Source organism: Elgaria multicarinata, chromosome 4 (assembly GCF_023053635.1).
Source record: "Elgaria multicarinata webbii isolate HBS135686 ecotype San Diego chromosome 4, rElgMul1.1.pri, whole genome shotgun sequence".
Taxonomy (NCBI): Eukaryota; Metazoa; Chordata; class Lepidosauria; order Squamata; family Anguidae; genus Elgaria; species Elgaria multicarinata.
The window spans coordinates 75,413,053-75,440,878 of NC_086174.1; the positions used below are offsets into that span (position 1 = coordinate 75,413,053).

Sequence of the window (27,826 nt, forward strand, 5' to 3'; positions counted from 1 at the left end):
TGCAACAAAGTATGAATATATAACCTTAAAACTCTTGAAATTGATTCCATGGAGTTGGGGATTGTGAGAACAGTAGCAGGTATGAATCTTCACTTGGCTTTGTTTTCCTTTCTCCAGAAAGAGAGTCAGTTAGCAAGGGAATATTGGAAATGCCCAAAGAAGGAGAAAAAGGCCCTGATATAACTGATATAACTGAGGTGCGTGCTTTTAGGATTAGGAATATTGATCGCCCTTGTATCTCAGTTAGCCCTGTAAGAAAAATTGTGAGTGGATTTTCTGCACTTTAAAACACATACATGTATAGTGATCCCTGTAAAATAGGAATAAGTGACTAATTCATGGGGTTGCTGGGAAGACAAAAATTAGATTGGACGTCAGTTTGTCATCTCTTGCACTAACAAAGCAGTTTTTAAGCTTCCCAAAGTAGAATGTTTGGAATTTATTCTGAGATTTTTGATCATCATTGCCCTTTGTTTAGTGTTAGATTAGAAGTTCCCAGGGACTCAGCATCTTGCTAGAGCTAGAGATTGCATTTACTGGGGTCATGGGTATAACTATACTTAAACTCCTCACATGTCCTTTAAGGATTTTAAATATCCAGTTTGATTTTTTTTTAAATGTTCCTTTCTAAAATGGTTTCAGATAAGGCAAATATCTGTGCCAAAAAGTTGAGAGGGGTGGGGTCTTTCTCCATTATACAAGTAAGCAGAATACATGCTTGTTTCTGAATTGTCTATAAACTCCAAGCTTCTGGGAGTTTCTACCGTTTCAGGCAGTCTGAAGACTTGGCCTGCAAAGCATCTCTGTCAGTACACCCAGCTTTTTTCTTCCTTTTTTGGTTGCCTGGAACATAAAAGTTGTTTACGAGAGTGGTCATGTACTATAAACGGAGGCTAAAGAAATCCCACGCTGCGGGTAAAAGGAAGCCAAGGAAATTACTTGCTTTTTTTCTCTCTCTCTCGTTTGCTCAGTCTGACAAAAAGAGTGTGTCTGGTCAATGACATTAGGGCAGATGAGTCACAATCTATAAATTGTTTGCAATGAAAAGTGCATTTTAGAACTAACATTGTAGAACAGCCAAGGCACTTTTGAGAAAAGTTCTTAGCAAAGCAACACTATTCTGGGAATTTCTGTCCTGCTCTTAAAAGCCAGCTGAGCTTCAATATAGTGAACAATGCCAACCGGCTGCTCATATCAGTTGAATAGAAAATGTTGCAGTTTGTCACCCTTACAATGTCTATACAAACTGCTACATAACAAACTGCTACATGTTTGTTCAAGCGGACTCCTTGGCCTGGCCACAGCATCTCCCAGAAAAGCCTCTCTTTGGGGTAGGTGGACCCTCAGCAAAGACCTGAGGTGTGGAGGCAGGGGATCCAAGGATTTCAGGAGGAGGCAGCTTGCACGAATGGGAGCTTTGAAAAGTTTCTTGGAAGGTGCTTAGGCTCAAAGATGGAAGTCTCCAATGGGAAAGAGGGCCAAATGTAACAAGGCACAGGGATCTATGAGTGGATCTTCTGACACCTTTGTCAACGCTTAAAAGCACACCACCACCTTTGGGTGGGAGTCATGATAATGGATGAAGGTGTTTTAACCCTTTTCATGCCATTTCCTTGCTGGAATTTGACAAACTCGAAATATACATGTTTCTTGCTGAACGTGTGCTAATCAAGAGTTGTTGGTCTCAACTTTATCTGTACAACCTCAAGTTTGTCTCTGTATATTTTGCTTCATGTGTATCTTCCCATTGGACTCGGGGATAGAGTAGTCCAGCAGCCTGAAGACCATTGACTGTGAGAATGTACTGTCTTTTCCAGGAGATGGTATTATCAGGAAGAGTTGGTGATGGTGTATCTTATGGATTGCAACAGGATACGTGGAGGAAGCTAACTTTGGCTTCCAAGCCATATTTAATTTATTCCATTAAATTGACTTTACCTAGCACCCTGAAAAACATAGAGGCTATGAAGGACTTAATTTTTATTTTTTAGAATTCAATAATGAAGGGTATACTTTGGTTCCAAAGTTCAGCTTAGAGCCATGGTTCCTGGGAACAGCGCTTCTGTTATCAACTTTGTAACCTAGTTACTGTGAATGTAATGTCTGGAGTCGCTATTCTTTGCTAGGTTAACTGAGGGATTGCTTCTGCTCACAAAAGGAGGAAGTTTGCCTAGATTAAAACACAAACAAGGCGTTTAATTCTTCCTTTTCCCAATTGAATTAGGAGCATGTTGCTACTCCCGCAAGTGAAGACTGGAGCCAGAGAAATTTGACCATTTCTCTTCCAGTGTTTCTTTGAGTACCATGAGATATGAGCAGTGCAAGCAATTCTAACATACATTTGTTGACCATCGGGCCAAATGCAGCCCTCGATTTGGGCCAGGCCATTTAGATTGGCCTAGAGTTATGAGCCAAACTAAATGTGATATTGAATGTGCTTCTGTATTTTAAGATGCACATTTTAAAAATGCAGACAGCTGTACTGGCAGGACCGAAGCAGAATCGGGATCAGAGCAGGCAGGCAGGAAGCGAGGTTAATGCTTCAACTCCCTGCCCTGACCCCAGCAAATTATCTTCTCCACCCCTGGGACACTTCTATCTGCATAATGCTTCTGAAAAAAAATGATCAGCTAGTTGAAGGGATTTTCTTCCTGATTCTTCTGTATTAACACATATCCCCTCTCCTGTATACTACAGTGTTTCTTAAATTGTTCGACTAGTTCCAATTCCTGCAGCCTCCCAACTCCCCAGGGCAGCAAGTTTTACAGCCCAATCTTATACATGTGGACTCAGAAGTACCCATTGAGATCGATGGAGTTTATTCCCAAGTAAGTGTTCATGGCAGTACAGCCTTAATGGAATATTTATTAGGGTTTGTATACTGCTGTTTGTTAATGTAAGCAAGAAGGAGAGTTAAATCTTGAGCAAATGCCAAAACATTAGGGCTCACTCTGATTTGGCTAGCTACCTGCTTTATTTGTCTAATTTGTAAATTGACCGTTGGTTCATAGGCCAGTAACTAGTGCTGCCTGTGCAATACAATACAAATTCATTTGTGTAGCAAAAGCCATTACAAAAAACAGGACACAGAAACAAAAGTAAAATACACATCAGTTTAAAATAATGTTAAAACCCGTAATGGCTTACTCATCAATACAGATGAGTTTATCGCAAATTTCTCTCCTTAAAATTGCTGCTCTGAAGGCAAACTGGGCCACCTTTTCAGAAACCTGGTGCAATCTGAACCCACTGCCAGTGTGGCAGGAAGCTAGCACTTCCTAAGACAACCAGAAATGAGCTGAAATGCTCATGTCTGTTGTTGTTGTTGTTGTTGTTGTTGTTGTTATTATTATTATTATTATTATTATTATTATTATTATTATTATTATTTTATATAGCACCATCAATGTACATGGTGCTGTACAGATTACACAGTAAATAGCAAGACCCTGCCGCATAGGCTTACAATCTAATAAAGTTGTAGTAAACAATAAGGAGGGAAAGAGAATGCAAACAGGCACAGGGAAGATGGAACAAATCAGTGGAGAGTCCTGCTAGCTCTGCTGTTTTGTCCCATTCCAGAAACAAGCATCTCTGCTCATTCCCAGGGTTGCTCTAGGAACACTCATTTTTCAGAAGTCAAATGTATTTATTTATTACATTTATATACCGCCCCATAGCCAAAGCTCTCTGGGCACTTTACAAAAGTTCAAAACAGTAAACATTAAATAAATATACAAAATTTAAAACCATCAAAAACATAAGAACAACAGTATAAAAACAACATCCATTTAAAGCAACAGAAGCCAAACTGGTGAGAATGAAGGAAAAATAACTTGTACAAGTACAAGGGAGAGGTGGGTTTTGAGCTCCAAAACAAAAACTGCTCTTTAGAACACAAATGAAGATGGCATTTGGGCGGGGTGCAGCTTTGCAGGTTCCAATTAATTTTGTTTAATTAAAGTAGTCTTATTAAAATAAAAACCAGGAGGGTCAGGGCACCTGGCAGGCATTGCACTTGAAATCAGACAAGTTCTTCTGGGCTGTCAAAACCATTATGTAATGGATTTGACACATATTTTGAACATCACCATTAGCCTGCAGAACTCATATGCTAAAGGAAATTATTCTTGGACGGTTTGCCCTTGAGTAGTTCAACTGAAATCAATTTTTTCAACAACAAAATCTGGCTTGCAAACCCAGCAGAATTGTTGGCTCTTTTCTTTAAACAGCTGACCTCCACAACCACCCTTTTCCAACTGCCAGATGACCAACTCCTCCAGAGACCTCCGATTCAAAAGCTATTTGTCTTGAAGTGTTGGGCTCACACAACTAGTTTCAATGTTCTTCAGACTCTGGTGGATAGTGTGACCATCATTCTCTATTGATTACACTTCCCAAATCCTCAAATCTCATAACCTTGCCCTGGGTGAAAGCTTGCCCACTAACACTCATTAGCACAGGACCCCCAAAGTTGGTAAGAATCTGTACCATTCCACTGTCAGCAACAGACAATTCAAAAAGCAGCTTAGCAACTCTAGACAAACAATCCTGTATTATATTGGGCCCATTAAATCTTTAAGGTTTTTTTCCCCATGCTCTACGTACAGCGCTAGCTATTGTGTTTCTCAAATGAAATCCTTTCCATAGAAATAGGTGGGGTCATTGTCTGAAAAGAATGGAAGATATCGACTTGAGTGTGTGTATTGTTTCAGGTTAATGGTGTGATTTTGAAAATGGTGCTTTTGACTTTCAGCAAATTTTTGCCTCTTTTTAGAGGAGCCATTTATTACTTTGCCCATTTAAACAAATTATGCCCCCCAAAATTGCCATTCATATGATGTCTTCTTTAAGGATAATGTCAGTGACGCTTTTTAGTGTATTTGATTTTTTGCTCCTTCATTCCCAGGGCAAAAAGAAAGGAGTTGTAAATCAATTCCTGCCCCTCTGTAGAAAGCCGAATGGAAGGATATAAAACGCCAAGGAGGAGAATCCAAAGGGGTGGAGTGAGGTGACGGAGGTGCTCCTTCCCCCGGATAAAAGGCATGCTAAGCTGCTGCTATAGTAAAAGACAAAAATGTGGGGAGGGGGGAAAGGGGGTTTCTTCTTGGGGGAATTAAGCTCTGAAATAGGTAGTGCTTTTGGCATGAGTAATCATGGTCTCCACTGGCTATCTCTGTGGAATCCTATTGTTGGACCTGGGACACCCTTGTGGCATTCATTGCTGGGAACAAGTTTAGGAGGGGGGAAAAACACCACATGGGAAAAGCTGGGAAGCACCCTTTACGCTTCACACAGATCCCCAACCCTCGGCCAAGGAATCAGGTTGAAAGGGCTAGAGGTCTCGGTCCAAGGGGCGTTTCCTGGCTGGTGCTCTTTGAGAGAACTCCAGTTTTGATGGCATCTCGCAAACTGCCTTTCTCTGCTCTCCTCGCAGCTTCTCTGCTGATGGCTTCAAGTGGGACCAATGCTGGGGAGGGTGAGTTCTCTGAACAAGACTTGACTCTGATGCCCTTTCTAAACCTTCTGGTATTGGCCTGATGCTAAATTTGGTTTGTTTTGTTCTCTCTCTAGAAAAAATGCAAATGTATTATCAAAACAACTTTCAGAACAGAATCTATGGCATACAAATTCTTAGATGTTGCGGCAAAAATTCCTGTACAGTCACTTTTTTCTATTGAATCATTATTAATATCTAATGTCATACATCCTCCCCTATAGAGACCTGGGTTCTTTATGAAAAGCACTCTAACTCAATTTAAGGGGCACAAGGATGCATGAATTGGTCTCTATCTGAATTACAGTCCTGACGCTAATTTTCTGTTGTTTGGCTGAACTTTATTTTAAATTTGAAGATTAGTTAAGCTGGTTTGTATGCATCTGGTGGTTTTGTAATAAATATGTGTACTACTGCTTCCTTGTGACAGGAAGTAATTCGGAGTCTACACTACCACCTTTGTTACTGTTTTAGAAAGGTGGGTTACAGAAATAATAACCCATTCTCAGATTGTCTTTTCTGAAAATACTGAGTGTTGAAGTCCAATGGGCATTTATTTTTGTAATATCACTTCTGTCTAGCTAGCTTTTTAAAATACCAATATACATCTGTTATAATAAAATACAATTTAAGTCTTGTGTGTGGATTATTGGATGTCCTCAGTTTTTAATAATAGCATTCCAATTTGAGAGACAAGATATTTGTGAGACACTCTTTTGATCCAAATTTTCCAGGTATAAGGGAATACAAACATTCAAACTTCTTTGAGAAACCAGGATAAAGCAAAAGATACTACTGTGAATTAAAGATACAATTTCCTCTAGTAATTTTTCTTTGCCAGTTCCATTCCTTATCAGTCTTACGGGTTGGATCTAGACTAAGGCTACAATCCTGTAATATCCCTTACCTTGGGATGAAGCCCCATTTAACTCAATTGAACTGAGTATAGGATTGAATATAGGATCATGTATTGATTTGTGCTGTAAGTTAGTTGAACTTGCATCTCATTGATATTAATGGGACAATTTATTTATGACTCAAATCCCATAGATTTCAGTGAAACATAAATTAGACTATCTTAGTTAGATTTCAACACCATGTGTTTGCTTGTTTTTAAAATCCTGAATACTTACGGGGGTAGGAGAGATGCTGAGGAAATGTAATACTGTATGTGAACCACCCAGAGAGCTTTGGTGAATGGTCAGTATAGAAAAGTAATGAATGAATAAATAATTGTTTAAACTGTCCCTCTTTTATGTATTCTGTGAATAGAAAACACAATTAACTGTTAGGAAACAGAGAGCTTAATGGAGTAATTCGAAGCATAAAGCAGTATAAAATTTAAAGCAGTATAGGAGTGAAAAATTTAGAAGTCCAAACCAGGAGAGGGGGGCAGGTGTCTAAAGCATTTTCAGCTGAATTGCTAAAGTTAGATATAAATAAGTCATCAATAACAGTACAAAATAGAAATAAAACCACAGCCATCAAAATCCAAAAGTATAATTCAGGGTGCCATCTGATGCATATTTAGGTGGGGGGGAGTCCTACAATTCCCAGCATTCCCCATCCCGCATGGCTGGGTGAGAAATACTGGGAATTATAGGACTTTTTTCTGTCTAAACATGCATAGGATTGCATCCTGAATTATTATAATTTTCATCCTGTGCACTCTCTACCAGCAGGACAATGTAAGAGTTGTGAACCGCCCAGAGAGCTTCGGCTATTGGGTGGTATAAAAATGTAATAAATAAATAAATAAATAAATAAATAAATAAATAAATAGTTCAACAATGGAATCTATTACTGGGGCAAAGTGGGAGGTGGGTAGAAAGTAGGGCTGTGCTCCGCTTCGCTTCAGATTGGAGAAGCAATAGCGAGGCGGCCTGATTTGCCTCCGACAAAGGTGGAGATGGATCGGGTCGGGGAGCTGCGGATCAAGACGAAGCTGATTGAGATCAAGCTGATCCTTCGCCTTGATCCAGAGCTCTGAAAAAAAGGTAAGTGGGGGCTTACCTGGTGCTGCTGCAGTCCGTGCGGTGATGGCGGCAGAGCCAGGTAAGGGGTAGGGGGGGAGGGCGGCTTACCTGGCTCCGTCGTGGTCCGGTGGCGGCTTCAACTGAGGCTGCCGCCGGACCACAATGGAGGCAGGTAAGTTGTGAGGGGGTGGGGGGTTACCTAGTGCCGCCACGGAGCTCCAATTCTGATCCAGAGCTCCTCAGCGGAGTGGACCACAGGCAGATTGACGCGGGGCGGAGTGGACCTGATCTGGAAGTTGCAGATCAGGAATCGGAGCGGATGGGGGGGGGGGGGTCCATGCATAGCCCTAGTAGAAAGGCTCTCCCTTGCTGGAAGTCTTTAAGGAAAAGCTGGACAGTCATCTGATGGGGATGCTCTAGCTCTGAGTTTCCTGCATCGAGCAGCACATTGGCTTAAATGGCCTACAACTGCCTTCTCCAACCTGCCCCCCCCCCCGAGGTGACAGACTGCAACTCCTATCATTCCCAGCCAGCATGGCCATTGGGGAAAATAGAAAATGAAATAAAATCCTTCACAGTCACCTTTTCATATCTATAGTCACTATTATTATCTAAGGTCATGGAGATTTGGGTTCTCCAGCTCAAAATTGAGTTACAGAAGGATTCTTACATTGGGCTCTATTTGAATCGCAACCCTGACGCTAACCTTCTGCTGTTAGGCTGAACCATCTTTTCAATCTGGAGATTCATTACACTGATCTGGAAGCATCTGGTGGTTTTGTAATAAATGTGTTGGTGGCTTTTCTATAAGAATTTGATTTGGATTGTGCACCGCCCCCTTTGTTACCATTCTAGAAATATGTGTTACAGATTTTAGAATAAATAAGCCTTTCTGGCCGTACTGGCTGGGAATTATGGAAGTTGCTATCTAATATCTGGAAGGTGACAAGTTGGTAATGACTGGCCTACAATCACCAATCCAACAGTAGATTCTATCCCTGAAGCAAGAACTGAAACAAGCAATACCCCATTTATTTATTTATTTATTTATTTATTTATTTATTTATTTATTCATTCATTCATTCATTGCATTTGTGTACCGCCTAATAGCCAAAGCTCTCTGGGCAGTTCACATATAACGTTCTGGTGAGGCTGTGATACAACCAAGAATATCTTAATAGCAACCCTCTGTACACCAGATGGCAGGGAACTTACAATGAACATGTATCCGATTTGCTCAATGCATAGGAAGGGATAAAGGGGAGGAGGTGTTTAGACAGGGCCCAAATCAGGTAATGGTTTTACAATCAAGCCTAGAAACCTGCAAACCGCATGGTTAACAGTGCCAGTGTTATATGGTGCCTGTAGCCTGAATGCAGTGCATTGGTAGTAAGACAATTCTATCTGCCTCCTGGGGCAGTGCAGGGTTGCTGCTGCATTTAGGGAAACCCATGCTTTTTCTGCTGCAGGGTGGTGGTGTGTAATCCCAATGCAGAGGGAGGGCATGGGCTTTCCATTGGCCATTTGGTTCACTGGGCTCGCCCTATGCCCCGGTGGATGGAGACCACCCAGGAATGCCTCTGCCACTATGCCAGAGTGAAGTTAGATGATGGATGTGCCATATTCACCATGCTCTGGCAAAAAGTCCCCAACTTTTTAAACGTGCAGCTTCACAGGAAAGCCCCGCAGTGTGGCTGCGAAGTGGCTGCTGCATCATGTAATCAACACAGCACCACCACACATACCCCACAAGGCTTTTAAGAGCATCTAGGCAGCCCCTGTCAGATATTTGCAGGCTGCTGCAACTCAGGCTGGGAATCCTTTGGAGTTAAGAAAGGTGATGTTACTTCTCGCCAGCACTCCACACACTGTAGGAACCTTTTCTGGTGCTGCTGGAAGGGCATTGTATTAAAACTGGGGTATGGATGTGCCCATCTTGTCCTAAGCAAAGGAAAGGGGATGACACCTGGCGTAGGGTGAGTGGATGCATTCGAGCAGGGGTAGGCAACCAGGTGCCCTCCAGATGTTTTGGACTACGGTTCCCCAAACCCCTGACAATTGGCGATGCTGGGGCTGATAGTCCAAAACATCTGGAGGGCACCAGGTTGTTGCCTACCCCTGTATTAGAGGATAGGGCTCCTACACCATTAACCTTTGTGTAGTTGTAGAACAGGGAACTCAAGTTGGTGCACCTTGTCATGGCCCAGGGCTGCAGGGTTGAGAGAAGTGGCACCTATTGACATTCTGTTTCTTATGATACATCTATTAGATGATGATGATTGATTATATTTATTTATATCCCGCCTTTTTCCCAGATTCTGGGACTCAAGGCATATCCAGTTCTTATTGATGTATCCTCACCAGGCTCTGTTGCATCTGGTCACAGTCCATTGGTTCAGCACAGTCATGCCTAGGATTACTTAGCATGGCTGTTGTTCAGGATTCTTGCTGGCTCTCTTCTCTCCTCCCAGTAATTAACTGCTGCTTCTTGGCAGCCTCAGTGACAGATTGGCACACACACAGTTCTGGCTGCTTTCAGTGAAGCTCCGGGAACATGAAAACAGGAGCGTTTGATCCCATAAGTTTAAATGTGGGTAAGCACAGTAAATTTCCTGAAGCTGATCCACCAGCCTTTGGGCATAAATTCTCCATCTAAATGGCAGTTCTGTATTTACTGACAGTAAATACAGAAACACAACAATACTTTGTATGGTAAAGAAAGCATACAACATTAATTCAGGCCACCTTTAAGGCCTTTAAGATGGAAAACCATCTCTTCCTTATCCTTGTCAAAAATGTAGGACTGCTTTATGATCAATTTTAAAATAGCACAAGTTAGCACCCCATGAAAAATATTCACAGTGTCTCTGGTGAACTTACTCTTGAAATAAATAAATAAATCTACTCCTTTGGGAATCCTTCGGAGTTAAGAAAGGTGATGTGACTTCTCGCCCGCACTCCACACATTGTAGGAGCCCTGCCAAACCTTTTCTGGTGCTGCTGGAAGGGCATTGTGTTAAAACCGGTGTATGGATGTGCCCATCTTGTCCTAAAAATGACAATTTTTTTATTGGAAATGTTAATTTTTCAATTTTTATTTAGGTAATTTTCTTCTACCTATTTTTTTTTAAAAAAACACCCTCAAATAGTTATAGTCAAATAGTTTGAGTTTTAATATCTTCATTTCATTTATAAAATTTTGCATTGCGTGCCTAATGCTGCAGTCCTGCACATAAGAGTTAAGCCCATTGAACAGATACTAAGAAATCACTACATTCTCTTTCTCTGATACTACTTCCCAATTATTTTTCCATTTTAGTAATAGCTTTTGAAAATAGTTCTACGTACTAAGATTAGGTTTTGATACAAATAGCCACTGAACGGAACAAGCTGATTCATCTTCTTTTTTAGCCACCCGAAGGCTAATGATTCTGCCCTGAATGTAAATGATGGTACTTGCAAGCCAATAACCTCAGTGACATTTCAGGAGACAATTAGTATATAAGGATTTTCAATGGAACTGGACTCTGTGATGCTCCAAGTAAGAGCAAGAATCAATCAACTTAAAGATCTCTTAACAGTATTTGGGCCTGATAAACACACAGTTTCTGAAAGGTCAAAGCTAATCAAAGTTCTGTACAAGAGAAACTCCATCACATTCTCCCAGTTCAGAACTTCAGCCTCTCTGTGAGACCTTCCTCCCACCCTGCCCCCTACATGCTGCAACAGCAGTGTTTCAGGGCAGCAGCAAAAGTCTCTGCGTGAGGCCTTCCTTGGGTCTAGACTGCTACAACAGCAGCCACCCGGGCATCAGAGAGCATGGGAAGCCATGTTTCCTAAGGCTCCTTTAGCCTCAGACACAGTTGTGGCACCAGGGAGTCTGGGAAATATTGGTCTGGTTTGCACAATCAAAACAGTCTACTGTGGGTTGTTTTTACAACCATGGGAACCCTCACATAACCTTACAACAGACTATGGACTCTTTAACCCTCATATAACCCATAGTGGCTGGGTTCAGATGCAACAACTATCCCTGGTTGGGGGTTGAATATACAAAATGACTTCCAGAATGCACTGAGGCTCACTCTGGTACTTTTGACACTGCTGTTGAAGCATTCTAGATGCCAGGGAGAGAGGAAGACCTTGCATGGAGGCCTCTTCAGATCTTGCTGATGCCTTGATGCTTAGTAAGCATCACAAAGAGATCACAAGGAGGGAGGACTGTCTGGCAGCAGTAGCAATATGAGCTAATATGAGCCAGGCTCAAAGGGGGTGATGCCTCTAGCATTTTAATAGGTATTAGGTTTACTTCCTTAGGCCCCCAAACCTCTTAGCTTTCACCCAAAATAGTCTTATAACCCATAGCAAGGCAAGAAATCTTATAGTACACCTGCAAAATGGGCAGGCTTGGATAAGAAGCAGCAACTGGTACCCTCAGAAAATAAGCACAGCAGCTATTTGAATGGGATGTTTGTTTAGCTCTCTGTTGAGTATCCCTGAGGAAATTTTGTCTAATCTAGATCCTCTACATCACACCCATTAAACTAGTTTGACATAAAGAATACAAAAGAAGGCAAACACGCTAGAAATTCCTTTATTTCATTAGTAGGTTCCTTTTTTTCTGTACAAAGGACTCGTACGATGATTTACCCAACATAATTGCAACTTCTATTTCAAGTTGTTTTCATTTTTTTCTCTTTGTCTCAGGTGTTTTAACTATGTTAATATATTTTAAACATGCGTATGTTTTAATAATTGCTCTGCCTTCAGCATAATGATTTAAAGATTGTGTTGTTACTGTTTTAATGATGTCTGGCACTGTCTGTCATTGGGTCTGTGACGGTATAATAAAAGATTAGTAGATCATAACATTGGGCTGTAAATAAAAATTCTGTTTCCTAGCATGTAAATGACTGATTATGATAATTCTACCTGATTGATGGTGGTTGAAATTGCAGGATATGATCCCACATATCCATTGTTGGCAAATTGTAAATGCAGGGGAAAGTATTTAGTGAGCACCTTCAAACCTGTTGTAAGTAGCAAAAGGGGTTCTGTACCTAAGTGAGTTCAGAATGGCAGCCAGTGTGCCTGATTTGGGCTCTAACTTTGGTAAAATAATGCCAGGCATTCAGGTAAGCCTAGGGTGACCATATGGAAAGGAGGACAGGGCTTCTGTATCTTTCACAGTTGTAGAGAAAAGCGGATTTCAGCAGGTGTCGTTTGTATGCATGCAGCTCCTGGTGAAATTCCGTCTTCATCACAACAGTTAAAGCTGCGGGAGTATAGCTAGAATGACCAGATACAAAAGAGAGCAGGGCTCCTGCAGCTTTAACTGTCGTGATGAAGAGGGAATTTCACCAGGTGCTGAAATCCCCCTTTCTATGCAACTGTTAAACATACAGGAGCCCTGTCCTCCTTTTCATATGGCCTCCCTAGGTAAGCCTCAGAAATGGCGGACATTTTCATAAGCACAATCAACCAGAATTCTAAAATGAACAGTTTGGTTGATGCATTGAATTGCATTCCTGATGTACATACAAAACGTTAATACTGATCATCTAGGGACAAAGATGGATTTCCAAAGAAAATCTCCATTTTCTTTGGAAATCCATCTTTGTCCCTAAGCGATCGGCACAGTGCTAGTGCTAATGGAGTTGTGTTACAATGAACCAATGCTAGTGCACTACCGTTAGCGCTAGTGCTGTGTCACCAGTGGATAATACCCTGTATGTTTTAATGCTATTGTAAGTTACCTTGAGTATTCTTAAGAACATAAGAAGTGCCCTGCTGGATCAGACCAAGGCCTTTGCTAGGCCTACCTGGTAATCCATGCAGGAGGAGGGGCAAGTCCACGGTGCAGCTACAGCGGGCTGTCGCTCCAATCCACACATCAGATGTGATGGGCTAAAGGAAAACCCCGTCGCGTCCGCCATTTTTTTCCAATTAAAGGGCCGGATGCGCACGAACGCTCATGCAGTTAGGTAAGTATTTTTTTTAAAAAATGTTCTCCCCGATCTCCCTCCCTGTGCCGATCTCCCCACCCCCTGCCCCAATGGCTGCAGTACTCCTGTGGAGCACTGTGCCCCATCTGCCGCTTTTCCTGGCTACTCGTGAGTAATTGCAGTAGCTGGGAAAAGTGGCGGAATGGGATACAAGCTCGCGGTCTCAGGCTCAGCCCAAGACTGCAGGAAATACCAGGCCAAAAGTGGTGCCCGTTATCCCGGGGCCAAGAAGGGTTGACCCCTGCCTGACCCCGGGATCCCCTGTGTGTCATCTGGACGCACAGGGGCTAACCCGTGGTCTAGCAAAGGCCCAAGGGTCCATCTAGTCCAGTGCTCTGTTCACACAGTGGCCAACCAACCATGGGCCAGGGACCAACAAGCAGGACATGGTGTAACAGCACCCTCCCACCCATGTTCCCCGGCAACTGGTACACACAGGATTACTGCCTCGATTACTGGAGATAGCACACAACCATCAGGGCTAGGAGCCATTGATAGCCTTTGCCTCCAAGAATTTATCCAACCCCCTTTTAAAGCCATCCAAATTGGTGGCCATCACTACATCTTGTGGTAGTGTGTTCCATAATTTAACTATGCGCTGTGTGAAGAAGTACTTCCTTTTATTTGTCCTGGATCTTCCACCAGTCAGCTTCATGGGATGATCCCGGGTTCCAGTATTTTGAGAGAGGGAGAAAAATGTCTCCCTATCCACATTCTCCACACCATGCGTAATTTTGTACACCTCTATCATGTTTCCCCTTAGCCTCCTTTTTTCCAAGCTAAACAATCTCAGTTGATGTACCATAGATTTGTATAAGGGCAGTATTCTTTGTTTGCTTGTTTTGAGAAAGCCATCTAAGAAATTATATATGAAATGAGGCATTGCTCATTAAACTCCTCTAACAAGCAGCACTTTTATTATGTACACAGAAATCAATGAGACCATCATCTGTACCAAGGACCTGATTGAAGTAGAAATCCCAAGTACATTCTTCCTTTCTAAGAACCCACCAATATTAGTAAGTACACTGCTTTCATCGTTTTAAATTAATTAATTAATAAATAAACAAATATCTCTTCGGCTGGAGGGAATTCCCTCTGTTTTTGAAGTTCATTGGTGTAGCCAAAAGCTCACCACAAGGAGGAGGTATCAGCAGGCTTGGAGATTGCAGCAGAACTACAAAAAATCTTTTGGGGAGGGGAACCCAAACAGCCCAATGAGAACTGAGCATGCTCAGTAGGCAAGGAATGCTGGCTGGCTGACTGACAGGGAACAAAATGAAGAACTGTGTGGCAGGGGTGGCCCAAGACATTTTGCTGCCTGAGGTGAATGACAAAATGGAACTCCCTCCACAGTTCATGTACAGAAACTGACTGGACTGGCAGTTGACAGTTCCTTCAGCACTGGCAATGGGACAAGGCCCTTCACCATAGTGGAGGCAGCAAGCTAGTTCGTTGCATGCACAGCTGTGTCCTCCAATAGGGGAACAGCTAGAGAGTTCATTAGGAACAGCCAGGAAGCTGCCCCCAAAGCTCTGCTGTCTGAGGCAGTCACCTTACTTTGCCTAATGGTAGGGCTGGTCCTAGGCAGGGGGAGTAGGATATCCTGGCAGAGGGTATAGCTGGCTGGCGAGGCCCCTGAACAGGAGCCCTTTACACTGCAACATTGTCTTGCAGATCCCACTGGTTTGTTCCTTTGTTTTTAATCTGGATGCTTTCTAGTTTCTTGTTACAATTCTATAAACGAGAACTGCCTTCTCCAACCTTGTGCAGTTTGGGCAAGGCTGAATTAGAGGCACTCATAAGAATTGTTAGTAATAACTCTTACCATCTCTGTGTTTCAGAGACGGAACACATTGAAAAAGCAGTTATCCAAATCTTTTTTGTGGCAATTTTTTCCCACATGCTTTCGAAATATTTGAGATTATATTCAGAGGAGGTGACTTCTGAAAGAAGGTTTTGGTCACACTACTGAACTGGTTGTTGAGTCCTCAGTGAATTCCCAATAGGAACGGGTTGGAGGCTTCAGTTCCAATCCGTAACTGATGCAAATATACCAGATCCATTGTCCTGGTTGTCTGCTGCCTTTAAACCTCTTGGTTGCCCAAGCAAAAGGCATAACTAAAAAGAAAAGCAGGATGATGTGTTTTGCTTTGGACTGCTTTCTATCTTAAGAACATAAGAAGGGTTGTGCTGGATCAGACCAAAGTCCACCTGGTCCAGCGTTCTGTTCACAGTGGCCAACCAGCTACCCTAAGAAACTCACAAGTAGGACATGAGTGCAACAGCACCCTCCTGCCCATGTTCCCCAGCAACAGGTGTATGTATGCATACTGCTTCTGACAGTGGAAATAGCACCCTCTACTTGTAAGTGTGGTCCTGATCAGTCACCCACAACCCTCCTGCAGACGAGTGTGCTGTTTTCTTTGGACAACGCCCCTCTGCTTTTAACAACTGTACAATGGGCAAAGGTACAGATTCAAAAGTGCTGCTTGGAAAGTGCTGTTGAATTTCTGGCTATCATACAGCCATTAAAGGCATAGGAATAGGTAAAGGAGGCAATTATAGCATAAAATACTGCTATACTTTCAAGTGAAATGTCAAGTTTTAGGACCCAGGATATGTCGATTAGATCAGTTATAACCTTGATATAAGAAAGTGTTAATCATTGCAGTGTAAAGTAATTAAAAACGAGCTTTGCTTCATTGCAGATCTCTGATTTGCACCTTAACGACCCAGAATGCCATGGCAGTAAAGTAGGAAATCTCTACGTCTTTAGCATTAAGACCAACTTCACAGACTGTGGAACAAGAATGGTAATATGCAAAAGAGGTTGCTCTGGTTTAAATATTTTTCATGTACCTGTTTGCGATTGTCAGTTACTACACTTTTCCTTCATAGATCAGGGGTTCAGGACAAAGTCAGCCTGCAGAGATCTCTAGTACCTCCCCCTGCCCACCCGAACCTCCATATCAAACCTGGGCTGGATCTACACTACTGCTTTAAAGCACATTAAGGTGCTTTATAACAGGTTTGACAATTGTTGGGGCCCAGGACACACTCCATATACCGTTTTCAAAACTGTTATAAAGCGCTTTAAAGCAATAGTATAGTTCTGGCCCTGTCTAGAAAGAAGGTGCCACGCTCAGGTTACATGTGTGGTTCTTAATTCCATCCCCTTTTCTTTGAATGGGAAGAGCGCAAAGCAGATGGGGTTAGGAATTGTACCATATCTGGGGCTCTGCTAGGGAAGTAGCTGAATTTCGTGTCACAAATCATTCAAACTTGCCCCTCTCGCAAGTCCACAAAAACATTTTTTTAAAAACTACAACCTTGCAAATGCCCAAATTGCGTTCAAAAATGCACATTTTGAACAGTGCAGGTTTTAAAATGTGCATTTAAAAATATACATTTTCACACTTTAGCCAATAAAAATGCATACTTCCCCCATTCGGATGAAAAGAAAAAAGGTTGCAAACAAAAATGAGAGTGAGAGGAACTGAACTATGAAGTGGAGTTGGGGGAATCCCTGGTTTTCTCATCCCCAGGTTCTGTTCAGGGAGTATTTTTGTAAAACATTCATGTGGTTGCGGGAAGTTTCCTGACCTTGCTGAGTGCTCTAGTTCATTAAGGAGTAACACTTTCAATAGCCAGAAAATGCTGCTTCAAAACAAAACACGCACTGCTACATGTTATTTTGCGATCAACCTGAAAGACAGTCCACTTCTACATGAGCCAGGCTGTACTTTATGATCTGCATTTGAGGGCCTGCCCTGGGTCCTACCACGAAGTGAGGTTATATTGGTGGGAACACGGGACGGGACCTTTTCTGTGGTGGTACCCCTAAAGGGATTAGACTACCTCCTTCGTTGTTTGTTTTTCAGTGAGCAATGAAGATGTCACTGCTTTGTTCTGCATTTAATGAGGACTATTAATGAAGATCTGATTGTTGGTCTCACTGTCATGTATCTTACCCTACCCTGCTTACCCTACCCTGTGCCTGTTGGCATTCTCTTCCCCTCCTTATTGTTTTACTATGATTTTATTAGATTGTAAGCCTATGCGGCAGGGCCTTGCTATTTACTGTTTTACTCTGTACAGCACCATGTACATTGATGGTGCTATATAAATAAATAAATAATAATAATAATAATCTTGTTGTTCTACATTTAACTCTCTTGTTAAAATGATTTTAAACATTGTCTTGAAGGCTTATTGACTGAAAAGTAGTATAGAGACATTTTAATTAATTAATACAGCCTAGAATCTTATTAGGGTGTTGTTGTTTTACTGACTTTCAGGATTCAGATGGTGCCCATATTATTTTCACCAATACTATTCAGAACAACTTCTCTGATGTAATCACAAGAACTTTTATCAATATCACATTTGCCTGCCGATACCCAATTAATTACATGGTACAGCAGCCTAATGGAGAAAATAAAATCAGTGTTGATATCAGGTAAGGTTGTTGTTGTTTTCTTAGACTCAACAATGTGTCTGGATTAAAGTCATTTGAGAGACAGCTGGACAAAATTGGCTTAATCATTGCACTCAATTATGCTACGTGAATAGCGACCTTTGCTGAAATGTAAGGAGGAGAAGGCTATCAATGGCTACTAGTCCTGATGGCTAAGTATGCAACCTCCAGTATCAGAGGCAGTAAGCCTGTGTGCACCAGTTGCTGGGGAACATGGGTGGGAGGGTGCTGTTGCACCATGTCCTACTTGTAGTTTCCTGGTCGACAGCTGGTTGGCCACTGTGTGAACAGAGGGCTGGATTAGATGGACCCTTAGTCTGATCCAGCAGGGCTTTTCTTATGCACTTATGTAACAATCTGAAACTGTTGTCTTGAGAAGAGTGGTCCTATCCTGCTTAAGAGATATCATCTCATTTTCCTTACTACAGGCATCTGTGCAAGACAGGCAGAAATATACAGGGCCAGCATCAAGGGTCAGCAAAGTTGGGCATCTGCTGAGGGCCCACAAAACTTGGGGCTGGCACTGGAAGTTCATCTATTGAAGCTTTTTCTGTCATCATGCTGGTGAAACCTTCACCATTTGAATTTCTACCTGTTGTGCAGCTAGTAAAATCACAGGAGCCAGAAAACAAAGTTGTAATCTCTCTTAACAAGGGCATCATTTGGTCACTAGAGGTCCTGCATGCCTTGCAACCTGATCCTAAACATTTGTCTGTTTGCCTGCCCCACGGATGTAAGATCTCTGTAATGCCTGTGTTGTAATTTCTGTAGCTGACACATGCTTAGATGTCAGCAGTAAATCACAGGATAATACACACATTTATTAATGCTGTTTGAGCATTTTAAAAATTGTTTTCATATGAAGTTATCAGGGCAATTGTGTCATTCAGCAGCTTTGTACAAACCGTGCATCTATGTGTCAACAGGACCATTACACTAAATACTGAAGATGGGAACTTCTCCGTGTCCATGATGCTATATAAGGACCAATACTTTGAAGACATGTGGACTACTATTCCTTTTCTGACTCTAGAGGACAACATATTTGTCAAAATTAAAATGGTACTTGGAGTTATTGAGTCCCTCAATGATCTGAGAGTCAAGATGGTGAATAGATAGCAAAGACAAGGCGGTAGCACCCCAGCAAGTACAAGCCAAAATTCCTAAGGAGAGGGTGGGGGAATGAAACTGAGATCATTTCAGAGTCATTGCAACTTGCCTATGATATACTTATATTCTGATCCATTTATTTGGAGGATCATAAAATATATTTTTAAAAACGAGCCCTAAGATGAGAAAAACATCTCTCTCTACACTGTTCATAACTTTATAAAGTTCACTGAAAAGGTCCTTCTTTCCTCTTTAAAAAGTTCAGAATAACAATAACACAAATGTGGCCTGTAGATTTCACTGCAGAATGCAGTACTAGAATTATCAGCATACATATTCTTGCCTAAGCACTCTGTGTGTGCCTCCTTTCATTTTCTCTTTGTTTCTCTCTCTCTCTTTTTTGCTAGTGTAGAATGCCTTACAAGGATTCATTTAATGCTAATCTGTTTCCACTATACTTCTTTTTGAGAGTTTCATTTGTGGCAACGGGTAGGATCCGTTCCTTAGGCACTGGATTCAGTTGTCTGCTTTTGGACAGGTGTAAATTTTGTGGGTTTTAAGTGGTTTCTATATCGCTTGACATCCCAGGATTTCCAAGCAGTTTACATAGAAGCACATACATACAATTATGCATTAATACTGACTTTTAAATTGACTATTTATGCTCTCTCTCTCTCCCTTTGTCTGGCAGGTTCCAGGGAACTTAATAATTAGGCTTGAAAACTGCTGGTCAACCCCTACAAAGGATCCAATTTATGTTGTTCAATATTCTTTTATTAAAGAGAGGTTGGTGCCTCACCATTGTAAAATGAATGACACATTCTGAAAATATATTAGTTGAGCATGGTGATGTATAAATTACCACATAAAATATATGATATTTACAAGCTCACATGCCATTTAGGTTTTGCAATTATTCCTCCCCGCTTTTTGCTTTCCTTTTTTAATACCATGAGGCTGCTGAGAGAGGCTGTGAGATGAACACAAAGCTATGTTTTTTGAAGGTTAAGTGTACGCATAGTTGATAACAATGTATAATGGTGGGTTTCTATCATTCAGCCCTGTGGGACACTAAAAATGAATTCTGATAATAGTTTAAGCAATTTGTTGTGTCACTAGTAATATCCAATGCTCCTATACCTTATTGTCATTGAAAGTACTAGCACACACACTGAAGCAAGTTCTATTAGCTAAAGGTTGATTTGGCGAAGGATATAGAATAAACTCTTATCCTTACCGTTTCCTCATCTTTAAATTGAAGGAGCCAGAGGCCTACTTCTTACAAGCAGCACATGAAGCAGTAAATCTATTTTGGACTGAAACATTTCCTGCTGCAGCCGGAGGCTCATATGACTGAATATTCATCATACAAACCCCCTGCTCATAGAAAACAAATATGTGAGGGGAAGGAGTAGGCTAGAATCTTTCACCCTGCACAAAGAATTTGTTTTTATCAAGAATATTCAGTCATATGAGTCACAGCTGGTATCAAGGGTAAACATGGTTGGGGTCCTGCCAAGAGCCCACACACCAGCAGGGCCCCACTTATAAAAAACCCTCCCCAGACTTGCTCCTCCTCTTCACTATTGCAACCTGCCTCTCGCTGTGGCCCAGACAGAGGTGATGGTGAGAAAAAGTAGCAGTAAACTCCACTGCCTACTTGCTCACCACCTCTCTGCCAGTCAAGCAAGCATGTGGGAGCAAGCGGGATGAGAAAGATAATGGGGGAGCAATAGCAGCCGGTGACAGTGGTGATGAGGAGGGTGTCTTCCCCAAGGGCCCTCAAAAGCCAGGAGCCCACACTGATGTGAGTCCTCACTTGCAGTTTGAAATGGTACAAACCAAAACAGAATTGCCACCTCATCTACATTAAAGGATGAAGTCTATAGGTAAACATGGGTGAGACGGCAGCAGAGGCTCATTTCTGTCCATGGGCATCACGCTGGAGACCCCAGTGCTAAGTAGTCTATTCTTCTTGCGTGTATTCATCGATTTGTAGTGATACTAGCCTTTGATGTAATGAACTTGGTTTTGTTTTTTTACCTATGTAGCTGTCCAAAAATGGTAAAAGATGAAACCCTGTCTATAATTACAAATGGAGAAGGTGAAGAAGCAACATTTAGGATCCAAATGTTCAAATTCGTTGGCATCTCATACAACCATGTTTTCTTACACTGCACAGTTCAGATTTGTCACAGTACTGCTGCTGTTTGCAAACCAGTAAGTTGATCAACCAGGTGACACATAATATATTAACTGGTGGTGGGTGGCATAGTTAAAGCTACTTTGATCCCCAAAATTCACCTCCATATTTGATTGGAAAAATATATATCGCAGATGCCATGCACCCATATATAGGGTGTAATCCTATGCATTTTAGACAGAAAAAAGTCCTACAACTCCCAGCATTCCCCAGCTAGCATGGCTGGCTGGGGAACACTGGGAGTTATAGGACTTTTTTCTGTCCAAAAATGCATAGGATTACACCTTCAGTATTTGATAGTTAATATATCTTGGTATTTGACAGAAGATAGCATGAGATGCTATTTTGTATCTGATAGTATTTGATATATTACATGCAATGGTGTTTAATACATGACAGTATGGGAGTGATGAGCTAAGCAGCACAATCCTATAAATGTTTGCTCAGAAGTAAGCCCCACCGTGTTCAATAGCTTTTACTACCAGGAATTGCAGTCTTTATGTATGCCACACTCAAAACAAATCAGAAGATACAAAAACCATTCAGATTTTGATTTTTTATGGAGAATGTTTACATCCACAATTTTTGATTGCCACAGAAATTAGGACCAAAAATAATGGGTATAAGTTACAGCTACTTAGACTTTGATTAAATATAAGGAAAAACGTCCTGAAAGTAAGAACTGCACAACAGTGGAACGGTCTACCTACAGAGGTTGTTGGTTCTCCATTTCTGGAGGTTTTGAAGAAGTGGCTGGACAGCCACCTCTCATGGATGGTTTAATAGGTTTTCCTACGCATTGCGGAGGGTTCCACAAGATGATCCGTGTGGTCCCTTCCAAATCCACAATTCTATGATTCATTCAAAATCTGAATTCAAATTTTAGATGCTGAATTCAAATTTAAAGCTCTTTTTGGTTCTGTTATTACAGTATTAGGGAATGAAAAGAAAAGATTGAAGGTGGCCTTTCTTTCTAACAGTGAGTGTTAGCTTTGGCAGATTTCTATTCAAAATTTAAAGTAGTAACTGTTGAATATTTGTGAATATTTAGTCAGCTCTAATATATGAAGTAAGACATTTTACTGATTATTCAGGTATTATATTTTGTAAACTATGTGTGTTGCTAGTCTTTTGTAGCTCAGTTGTGACTGTATGACAGTCACGTAAGGAGTGGAAATTGGCTTAATATCATTCCAGTTACCCTGTTAAACATTATATTTGTATATAATCAGGTGCAACCAGACTGATCAAGAACTAATGAGAAAGTTCTATGGGTTAAAGTAAAGGCTGTAGGTTTTAATTGACAAATTAATCCACTAAAACTTGTTGATCAGTGGAGGATCATTTGGTAAAATGGTGAGATTATGACTGGGTTCATACAGCATGACAACCCATGCTCAAGTGTGGGTTATCATTGAACCATGGGTTGCTTTGTTGTGTGAAGCCTTCAAGGGTTCATTCCAGGATTTCTCCTGATGAATAAATTTTACCTCTGAGGCCTTGTGAGAGGTCAGGACCAGGGAGATGGGGATGGTGTCTTCTGGGTAACTTTGGGAGACAAGGCAGAGAAGGGGAGGGTGGAGGAGTTCCTGCCTTGCCAGAGCACAGCTTGAGGAACTGCCATCTGGTATACCGGGACTATTGTGGCTACCTTCTCTTTCTGACTTGGAAGCTTGCAATAGCACAAGGGACTGCTGGGAGAGGTTTGGGTTGAGTGGAGAAGAGTGGCTGTGGTGGAGTAGAATATGTGTATGTACCACTTTTATAAATTCCTGAATCACCACACTCTTTCAAACACATAATACAATGTCATTTGAAAATGTCTGAAATGATATTTAATCCTGGTGACAGTTTAACTAGGTGACCTTTACTGGCATTCGACTAACAAATTATCTCATCAATTGAGACAGGCCTTTCTAATGGATGCAGTATAGTATCCTATTTCATTGTTCTTTTAGATTCTGTTTGTATTTGAATCACGGAATATTAAGTGACCGAATGCAGCATAAACTTCAATATCTTTATGGGTTTTATTTTATTTTATTTTTAAAAAAGAAAAGAGATGCAGTAGTAGGTGCAGTAATTGTAGTTGTGGGTAGAAAGCTCCATCAATGGATTTATTTTCCTAGCGTTATATTGAAAAGGTCACCAGAATGAAATACTAAGCAAGGGCAGAATGAAATCAAAAGTCAGTGTGACATTTTGGCTTCTAAAACAATTCCGGGCAATGTGATAAATAATAGCAGTGCATCTTAAAGTATTTGTCATATGCCAGCAAGCCCCATCCGTTTAAACTGAAGAGTGAAGAATGAAAATGTTATACGGCGTAGTCAGTGGAGGCTGGTGGCTCTGATTTTGGTGGGGTTATGATTCCTTTCTGGGATTTGAGTCAGAGCCAGCCAGCACACTAAAGGAGCTATCCAAAGTGCTGAAGCCATTTTGAGGATGGGGTTCAGCACCTTGGAAAGCTCCCTTAGTGTTCTGGCTGGTTCTGATCAAAACCCAGAATAGATTCACAGCCTCACCAAAAACAGAGCAACCAGCCTCCACTGCAAGTAGTATTGGTTCTAAAATGGTAACTCATGCATGCTCCACAAAGGGACCATCGGGGGTTTTCTGGCTAGGTCACCATGGGAGTCACTGCTCATTTGCTCAGGATAGAGGAGATGCATTAAAAAAAATCAGGAGACATAACATCTCAGCTTATTTACTGATTTCCATGGTTTGGCTCAAGGTTACCTGCGGGATCGCCTCCCCTCGTACAATCTGCCCTGTACACAGGTCCTCTGGGAAATATTTACTAGGGGTGTGCACGGACCCCCCACTCCACTTCACTTTAAGATCCGCCATTTTCGGATCGGCCCGCTCCGCCCCGCCCCCACTCCGCCTGTGCCCACTCCGCTCCGCTCGGAGCTCCGGATCCGGATCGGAGCTCCAGTCCCCCCCCATAGGGGGGGTTACCGGGCCCTGCCGCCGTCGCCGCCCATGCGGCGATGGCGGCAGAGCCCGGTAAGAAGGAGGGGGGCCTTACCTGCCTCCGTCCGCGGTCCGTCGCCATCTTCAATTGAGCCCGCGGTTCCACCAGGAAGTCTGGGCCGCAAGTGCGGCCCAGACTTCCTGCTGGAACCACGGGCTCAATTGGAGATGCTGACGGACTGCGGACGGAGGCAGGTAAGGGAGAGGAGGGCGGGGGGCGTTACCGGGCCCTGCTGCTGTCGCCGCATGGGCGACAGCGACAGCGGCAGGGCCCGGTAAACCCAACTTACCTTTCTGGCGGAGCTCCGGATCGAGGTGAAGGATCCGCCTTCACCTCGATCCTCTTCGCCACGCTCCACCGGCCCCCCAATCCTCTTCGCCTCCACCTTAAGGGCAGGCGAAGCCCCCCGCTCCGCTACTGCTTCTCCGGTCCGATTAGAAGCGGAGCACATCCCTAATATTTACTGCAGTCAGCAAAAAATAGGCTGACAACTGTTACCCAGAGAACCTTCTCTTTCGCCATTCCCAGACTGTGGAATGGCCTGCCAGGAGAGAGTCGTCAATTTAACAGACTATCTGAGTTTCAGAAAGCCATAAAGACTGATCTCTTCCGGCAGGCCTACCCAGATGTATTTTAAGATGTCCGATTGTTATTTTAATATTGTATCTGTTTTATAAGTTTTTAAATCAGTTTTATGCATTTTATGGCATTTTTGTATTTAATGTTGTTCCCTGCCTCGATCCAGAGTGAGAGGCAGGTTGTTGTTATTGTTATTGTTGTTGTTATTATTATTTCCTGCAGTAGGACCCACACATGCAACCTCCTCCAGGCACACTGGCTCTCTTTTGCTTTCTCTTTTTGATGGATAGGCCAAGTGCAACAGAATAGTGGATTATGCATCTATTGTGATAGACCTGCTTAGTGTGTTAAGAAAATTTATTATGGAACAGAGTGCTGGACTAGATGAACCCTCAGTCTGATCCAGCCTGGCACTTCTTAAGTTGTTAACACTGATACACCTACATAAATGTGGCTGTCACTACTGGAGTTGGAAAACATGGCCAATATGTAACCCAGAGAGATTTTGACTTGCGTTGTGAACCACTGTACTGTTTTGGAGAATCACACGTATTGACTAGTTTACATTTTTCCTAGAATTGCACAGACGACAGTCTGACCAGAAATAAAAGAGAAGTCACAACTTTTTCTAATCACATGGTGTCTTATGGTCCTATAAAACGGAAGCTGGTAGATGAAGAAGAGTCTAACATAAGTAAGTGGTTAATGAATGTGTGCTTTTAAATATGAAGTTGTAGTGAACAATAACGAGCCGTTTCCTTTTATAGCACACAAACATCAAATTTGTCTGTCTCTCTATCTGATGTGAAGTCTTGCAACAAAATGTTGCAGCGTGGAGTGTTTCTGTTCAGTATTCCAGCCACTCTATTGCTTTCTCCCCCACCCCTGCACTCCTTGGTTTCCCTTCTCTGCAACAGTCAGTAACCATTCTGTGCCCACTAAACATGCTCAGTTCTCATTGGGTTATTTCCCTCTCCGTTTTGTTCTCTGTATGGGGTGTGGAATGGGCTGGACTCACTTGTCCAATCCCAGATACAATAAAATTGTAGTTTTCGCCATTGGTTTCTCTGGTGGAAAAGAGTCCAGACAATGCCATCTTTTATTTGTAACTATCCTGTGTCTTTCCACTGCTGCTTCTGGGTGTGTGTTTTTTCATACCCTGGAAAATCCATTGAGGAAGGAAGGATGAAATAGCCACTCAATGTCCTTTGATTGATAGTACTAGAAGCCATCCATCTGGAAGTACTCATAGACTTTAATTCTACAAAGAATGCTGTCAAAACATTTGGAGGGCCACAAGTTGCCCACCCCTGAGCTACATGGATCAATGGTCTGATTCTGTACAATGACGCTGCATGCATATGTATCAGATATCTAAATTTAGCATATTCCGATTTCACAGCTATCTAGTGCAAGGTGAAGTCCATGTTGTTGTGCTGTTTAAAGCAGCATGGAAAATATAATACAAGTTTTATGATGATAACAATTTTTAAAGTTGGGTTTAGTGGTAAAGTGTTAACTTCTTTGCAAACTATTATCCTTTTTTTCAGATGAAGGAAGACTTCCCCCAGTAGAAATGTTGATCCTGGGTGGAATTCTAATGGTGGTTCTGGTGTTAACTGCAGTTTTTGGAAACCTTTTGTTTCAGTCAAGAAGGACGTACCCTACGATGCAAGCACAGCTGACAATGTCCCGTTTTCATAATTCTGAAATACCATCATGATGATCTGTTAACCAACACTGTAATAAAATGTTTGGCTCTTACTGCAGCAATTGCATTGCATGGCATTGTAGCATATCAACATTAAATTACAAGTTTTAAAAATGTTTATATATCTCATGGTCTCAGATAACATTTCTCGTCCATTTATAAGTCAAGTTTACCAAAAGTAGGAAGATTTAAATAATAAAATTAGTGCACCTATAATTGAAGGATGTGTTGGACCACTTCAGTTGTGAATAGTGTTTTAACGTACAAAAAAGCACATAAGATGTGAAGATTACATATATGTACATTGTGCTGTATCTATATATCCAGAGGGAGGGGTGGGTAATAAATATATTATTATTATTATTATTATTATTATTATTATTATTATTATTATTGCTGTGAAGGCATGATTCTCAGCATGAAGACCAATTTTATTGTGCATGAACACAATAAAATAATTATGTTATCATTACACTTGATTATCTACATGTTGATTGCATGTTTTTTCTACAGAAGGGTTATCCAAGTAAGAAATTTGAAATAGCCCTAAGGAAACTTTTCCTAATTGCACTCTTGCAATTTGAGAGATCCCATTCTCTCTGTAGGATAAAAGTTTTGTTTTTTGTTTTGTTTTTTTACTATTTGCATGGAAATAATAACTATCTTGTCATATAGTCGGCCATATATCTCAACATAATCCTAAATATTATAAAGATGATTCATTGTTTATGTACTGTGATCACAAAATTTCCCGTTGTTGGCTATGGGATTGCTTCTGTTTGCTTCTAGTTGCCCAGAGAGCTGTGAACCTCCCAGAGAGCCTCAGCTATTGGGCAGTATAAAAATGTAATGAATAAATAAATAAATTTCAGTAGCAAAAACTTGATTTGATAGCAGGAGATAAAACATGTAATTTTTCTACCCACAATCCTGGAAACTGACTATTATACAATCCTGTCTCAAGAACCTTCCCTTCACCCTCTTTTTCAACACATTGCATCAAAAGTGAAGGATAGTTCACTTGTGCAGGTTTAGCATTAATTAATAAAAACAGTCAGAATATGGCATTCTGTGAAATGCGTACAGGTTTTCCTGGTCTACATGTAGTGTTTCCAAATGAAATAAATGCTGATATGCTGCTAAAAAGTTTGTAGTATTGAAATAAGAACATAAGAAGAGCCATGCTGAATCAGACCAAGGGTCCTTCTAGTCCAAAACTCTGTTCACACAGTGGTCAATCAGCTGTCAGCCAGGGACCCAGCAACAGCACCCTCCCACTCTTGTTCCC

General features: G+C 41.7%; 1 protein-coding gene across 1 annotated transcript; it reads left to right on the forward strand.

The window, feature by feature from the left end:
- Positions 1 to 5,326: 5,326 nt before the first annotated feature.
- LOC134398399 (pancreatic secretory granule membrane major glycoprotein GP2-like) lies at positions 5,327 to 26,656 on the forward strand. The gene is made up of 9 exons (XM_063125695.1): positions 5,327 to 5,479; positions 14,409 to 14,497; positions 16,190 to 16,294; positions 17,780 to 17,940; positions 18,885 to 19,020; positions 19,760 to 19,854; positions 21,120 to 21,288; positions 25,404 to 25,521; positions 26,378 to 26,656. Exons 1-9 carry the CDS (start codon positions 5,398 to 5,400, stop codon positions 26,548 to 26,550), a joined length of 1,128 nt encoding a protein of 375 aa, XP_062981765.1. The 5' UTR covers positions 5,327 to 5,397; the 3' UTR covers positions 26,551 to 26,656.
- The last annotated feature ends 1,170 nt before the right edge of the window (positions 26,657 to 27,826 follow it).

Bases quoted from the DNA above. Each gene is read 5' to 3' on its own strand.
- LOC134398399 (XM_063125695.1), top strand. From the start codon at position 5,398: ATGGCATCTCGCAAACTGCCTTTCTCTGCTCTCCTCGCAGCTTCTCTG. The intron at 17,941-18,884 runs GTAAGGTTGTTG...ATGTGTCAACAG, and splicing joins AAAATCAGTGTTGATATCAG to GACCATTACACTAAATACTG. The intron at 19,021-19,759 runs GTACTTGGAGTT...TTTGTCTGGCAG, and splicing joins TATTTGTCAAAATTAAAATG to GTTCCAGGGAACTTAATAAT.